The 6,000-nt window shown below is 40.5% G+C and overlaps 1 protein-coding gene across 1 annotated transcript in view; it reads right to left on the bottom strand.

Annotated features, from left to right (window-relative positions):
- The window catches only part of ADAMTS19 (ADAM metallopeptidase with thrombospondin type 1 motif 19), a 199,919-nt gene that overhangs the window by 65,652 nt on the left and 128,267 nt on the right, over window positions 1–6,000 (bottom strand). The window contains exon 17 of the mRNA XM_006763708.2: window positions 1,359–1,486. Coding sequence (XP_006763771.2) covers window positions 1,359–1,486 — 128 coding nt within the window. The remainder of the gene's footprint in view (window positions 1–1,358; window positions 1,487–6,000) is intronic.

Here is a 6,000-nt window from a genome sequence, read left to right as displayed (position 1 = left end):
TTAAAATTTAACAAAAGGAAGACAGAGGTAAATGAAATGTTTAAGTGTTATAAGAAAACTAGAGGCCCGGTGCATGAAATTCATGCACTGGTGGGGGGGGGCATTCCTCAGGCAGGCCTGCACCCTCCCGCAGTCCAGGATCCCTTGGGGGATGTCCGACTGCCAACATTCCCCGAGGGAGGTAGCAGTGCCAAGCGGCAAACGGCCAGAGAGGGGCCTGAATTGGGACCGGGCGCTACTCGTACTCATCATGCCCCTTGGTGGTCAGTGCACATCATAGCAACCGGTTGTTCCACTCGTTCTGCTGTAATGGTCACTTAGGCTTTTATTATATAGGCTAGAGGCCCAGTGCATGAATTAGTGCACCAGTGAGGTCCCTCAGCCTGGCCTGCAGGATCGGGCCGAAACTGGCTCTTCAACATCTCCCAAGGGGTCCCAGATTGTGAGAGGGTGCAGGCCAGGCTGAGGGACCCCACCGGCACACGATCGGGGCCAGGGAGGGACACAGGAGGTTGGCCAGCCTGGGAGGGACCGCAGGAGGGCTCCAGGGAGTGTCCAGCCCAATTCACTCAGTCCCCAGCAGCAAGCTAACCTACTGGTTGGAGTCTGTCCCCTGGTGTTCACTACACATCATAGCGAGTGATTGAGCGACATTAGCATATCATTAGCACATTACGCTTTGAGGTTGAACAGCCGACTGGACACTTAGCATTTTAGGCTTTTGTTACATAGGATTTAAAATGCTTTCAGCCCTGACTGGTGTGGCTCAGTTGGCCAAGCATCATCCCATGCACCAAAAGGTCATCAGTTCGATTCCTGGTCGGGCACATAACCAGGTTACGGGTTTGATCCCCAGTTGGGGTGTGTACAAGAGGCAACCAATAAGTGTTTCTCACATTAATGTTTCTCTCTCTCTCCCCCCACCTTCCCTCTAAAAATCAATAAAAAAACCATTAAAAAATAAAGTGCTTTCATATTAAGTGAGTAGTAGGATTGACTTTAGTATTTATGACATGGCTCAGTCTTGGACATCAGACATGGAGAACTGGAGTGCTTGAATTTTTGGACTGCAATGTTTTGACTTAAAATGACCAAAGTGTTACAATTTTAGACCTATAATAAGTACTAACGAAATAAAAATCTCATATTCTTTCCACTAGTAAAGGATAATATAGATTATCTAGTCCACACCCTACATTATACAAAGTAGATCAGACTTGGTCAAGATCACAGTTGAGTCAGGACAATATCCACATCTTCTGAATCTTAGAGCAAAGCTCTCCACCGTACTGGGCAGCTGCTCAGGGGTCCCACAGCCCCCTTTCAGCATATATGTTCTCCCTCTTAGACCGTCTTACCTGACACCTGCCATTTGCACAGATATCCAGTCCCTGATATCCACAAGAAGTTCCATCCATCACTTTTTCTGACAGAAGAATAGGCTGTTCTTTTCCAACAGGTGCGCAAAACAAGGCACATGGTTTTCCTACATACGGAGTAGATAAAAAGAAACAAGCAAAAGTGACTGCATAAATATTTTTATCTTAAGCTTTATTTTTCAGAACAGTTATTGAGTAAAAAATATAATTTGATGTTAACTGGATAATGTAATACTAGAGTAGATAACACTAGAGGGTTATTATGAGTAGCATATGAGATGATGCCTGGAGAAAGATTGTTATCCAACGAGTATCAATGTCCTTCTTAAGAAATCTGTCCTTAGATTATTTCCAAAATGTATCACTTATTATTTTCTGGCACTGAACCTCTACCACCACAAGCCAATCATTCTTCCTGAAAAATATTATGGCCACTTCCATTTTTGCTCACATCTTTTGGAACAAATTCCCCTTTATCTTAATTACGTATCAGACATCTGCCCACTTAAGATTTACTTTATTTCTAAAAGACTTCCTTTTTTTCAACTTAAAAAAAATTATTTTCACCCTAGCAGGTTTGGGTCTGTGAATAGTGTCGGCCTGCAGAGTACTGAAAGGGCCTGGGTTTGATTCTGGTCAAGGGCACATGCCCAGGTTGCGGGCTTGATTCCTAGTAGGGGGCGTGCAGGAGGCAACTGATCAATGATTCTCTCATCATTGATGTTTCTATCTCTCTCTCCTTCTCCCTTCCTCTCTAAAATCAATAAAAATATTTTAAAAATTATTTTTCAATTACAGTTTATAGTCAATATTATTTTGTATTAGTTTCTGGTGTTATTGACCTCACTTATAAATCCCAATATACTAATTTTCATTCCTATGCATTTGGCATTTTCTAATTGAAAAACTACTGAAGGGAGAAAGAAGAACTTCTAAGATGAACAACTGTATACGCTTTTGCATGACTAGGATGTTTAGAAATGTAATACAATCCCATTAGAATGTCCATTGGTGTGCACAATTGCTGACGTGCTGTCTAGGACTCAACCCCCTTTACTGCTTCGTCGGAAAGCATGTCAGTGTCTAGGACGTCAGGGTTGAGAACCACAGTTCTAGGTAAAGAATTCTTGAATGGCTGGCAGTCTTCTTCAGTACTTCGTTAAACAATAAGATCGGGCAGTTAGAATTAAAACACTTGCCTTTTAAGCTCAGTCAAAGAGTGCCAAAAATATTTTTAAAGTGCTGTTTCTATTTCTAAGCATGGTCCAGACGAGCTGTAGCACTTGGTAACACCAGTAGTAGGATTATCCAAATCTGAAACTTTACAGCAAATTCCATGCTACATTACTACTCCATTGGCTTGACACCAGGCGGGCCCTTTACTGTTTATTAAGCTCATATAAATAGAATGGAAAATAGCTGACAGTCTCTGCCACTGATCTTCGAGTATGTCTTCAGTAACGTTCCAGGATGCGGATGGGGTTCTATAAATACCAAGTAACAGCCAGAGGCATGGAACAGGGTATCACTTTGCAAAGGGAAGACGGACAGTCAAATGAGCCTTCAGAGCTGAACATTTCAAACAGTTTTCACATGTGGCTTCTGAATACTGCTTTGAACAATTTTGATGAGTTGGAACAAGGCCTTCAATGTGCATGGTTTTGAAATTTTCCTTTAGGATGCCATTATAAGCCACAATAAAGCGTTTCAGTGTGCTCTCACACCTCAAAGTAGGTTATGTTTATTCAATGGCTACTTACTGTGTCATATCTTTGGACTTAAAAACAGCTGCTGTAATTGTAACACTTTAAAAATGATCATATATATATAAAAAATTCTCTTTCTGGAGTTTTTATGAAAGAGAGGAGCAAACCTGATATATGAATAATGTTGACAGGAGTTAATCTAGAAAATTCCGCTCACATTCCAAGCAAGACTTCAGATAAAAATCTTTGTATTTCTCCTTTTACAACATATTGTCAATTGGCTGTGCTTGCTTCAGCTTTACAGATGACATAAACATTTGATACCAATCTTCCTTCCTGGAGTATACCCTTGAGATTGTGACAGTCTAGTGATCCATTTAACATGCCAGCACTTGGCAGGCAGGCTCTGTCTTGATTTAAGAGACAAACCCTTTCCAAGATATGCATTAAACATGGATATCAGCCAAATCGCAGCACAGAGTATGCAAAACACCTGAATGTTAAAGCCATGCATCATTTTTCTCTAAAAATAAATGTTCTACGGCACCAATGCCTTACATTTAATTGTCCTAGCCACAGACCCATGTACTCCATAACAGTAACAGAAATAGCCACTTGCATTTCAAGGTGTCATATGTTATAAAGACTTGGACTTTTAAACAGAATTATATATTTCAATTTCTTCCATTGCGCTACAATATATGAAGACTAATTGTTGTGTATTCTATTTATCATACAGACTACTGGGTTTGCTTGATGCCTCACTTGTAAAAAATTCATTATAAAAAATGCTAACCTGCTAATTATATAATTACCTGTTATGGATTATTCTGGTGATAAATGCCACTTTATAAGTTAGGAACTTACTCAATTGTGATTTCCAATATCTTTAATATGTCAAACTAACTCCCATCCAATTCTGATTTTTTTAACCTGAAGGAAACTTCTTTCCTATCTCTTATTTCACATATGAGTAAACAGGTTTCAAATGAATTTAATATTACCAAATTGTAAAGTCAGTTAGAGGCAGAGATAGAATTATCCCTCAAATGATCAGATAATCACTTTCATGATCTGAATAGTCATCTTGATTATATTTTTACAATGAAAATATATTGATTATGTATTTCAAATTTATGCAGCAGATATTAATCAAAGCCTAATAATTGCCAGACTGTACACTAGGCACAGACAATAGAGAGAATACAGACACATTAAATCTGCTATAGCAGGGTGTTTGGGGGGTACTTGGAAGAGGTATATACCGAGTTTGGAGGGTCAAGGGGATTCTTTTTTCTAGAAAACTTGACATGAGCCGAGTCCAAAAAAAATCAGTAGAAGTTTTCAAGGTAAATAAATGGGGAGAGAGAGAGATCAAAACTCGAGAAAGGGATTATGCCAGGAAACTAGCACATTTCCAGGCCCAGAAATAAGAGAGCACGATGCACATGAGGAAGGGAATGGAATCCAGCCTGACTGTGCTGGGGACTGCAGAAGGGAATGAGAGAAGTCAGAGGGGTGGGCCTGGTAGAACAGGTAATAAAGCTTGAGATTGGTCCTGAGGGCAGCTGGACTCATGGGAGGGTATTACTTGGCAATGCACCTGAAAAGCCTGTCCTTTCAAATGGCCAACCCGGCTGAAATGAGGTGGAGGGGCTAACAGAGGGTGAGCCTATGTCAGAGAGATTGTGCAGAAGCTAAGGAATCCAGGTTAGAGATGGTGCAATTATGAACTAAGATGCTGGCAGTAGGAAGACTTGGACAAGTGAGATTTGATGACTGATTACAGGTGGATGGAGACTGAGGAAGGATTCCGGCTTAGCGTGGTAATGAGGCAGATGCCGATTTCATTCTCTGTGAGAGAGCCCAGTCAGAGAAGCACAAGGTGGATTGAAAAAGGAAAGTGACGGGGGTGTGTTCAACTTGGAGCATGTTGAGCTGGACACGAATGGGGTTTTGAGATGCCATGCAACAGATGGGTAAGTAGCTAAGGAGATCAGAACAGAGCAATCTGGGTTGGAGATTAATATTTGTGCTCCTTTACATATAGATGATAAATAAAACCTAGTGAGTAAGCTTATCCTTAGGAGAATGTTTAGTGAGAAGATAAGAGGGGCCAAGAGAGACCACTAGAAAATTCCCATTGGACACATCAGTCATTCACCTAATATTTATTCAGTGCCTATTCTGTTCACGTATATTTACAGTGCTAAAGATATAACGTGCACAAAATATGACAACAAGCCCTGCTCTTGTAACTATTAATTGAGGGGCATATAATAAACAAATAAAACATAAAAGTATTATGGGAGATGATAAGCTCTGGGAACAACAGAATAAATACGAGAAAGGAAAGGCACTGAGTTAGTATTTAAGAAAAGACCTGCAGGGGGTGAAAGAAGGGATCAGACCGATATCTGGGGAAAGTAGTTCAGCAAAAAAAACATCAACCTCTAAGATATTAAGACAGGAGGGTACCTAACTTATTCAAGAAAGAACAAGGGAGCCTGTGTGAGTGGAAAGGTGTGATGAAGGAACAGTAGAGATGAAGCTAGAAGGTAACAAAAAGCCAGGTAATGGAGGTCTTATAGGCCATTCGAAGAACTTCGAACTTTCACTCTTGGTGAGTTGTGAAGATACTAGAGGGTTTTGAATGGAAGAATAACATGATATGACTGACATTTTAAATATATCATTCTAGCTGCTATGTCCAGAATGAAGGCAGGGTAAGGGCACAGGCATAAAGTTAGAAGGCCGTCGCAATCATCTGGGTGAAAGATAGTGGCTTGCACCAGGGTGGCAGTTCTGGATGATGAAAAATGATGAGATTCTGGATGGATTTTATGCAACCTTACTGATATTTTGAATATATAGTAAGAGAAAGAAAAGAAAATATAACAACTCCCAGGTTTTTG

The sequence above is a fragment of the Myotis davidii genome, unplaced genomic scaffold (genome assembly GCF_000327345.1).
Source record: "Myotis davidii unplaced genomic scaffold, ASM32734v1 scaffold319, whole genome shotgun sequence".
Taxonomy (NCBI): domain Eukaryota; kingdom Metazoa; phylum Chordata; class Mammalia; order Chiroptera; family Vespertilionidae; genus Myotis; species Myotis davidii.
The sequence above is the reverse complement of the archived record's forward strand: the minus strand, read 5'-3'. Positions and strand labels throughout refer to the sequence as shown.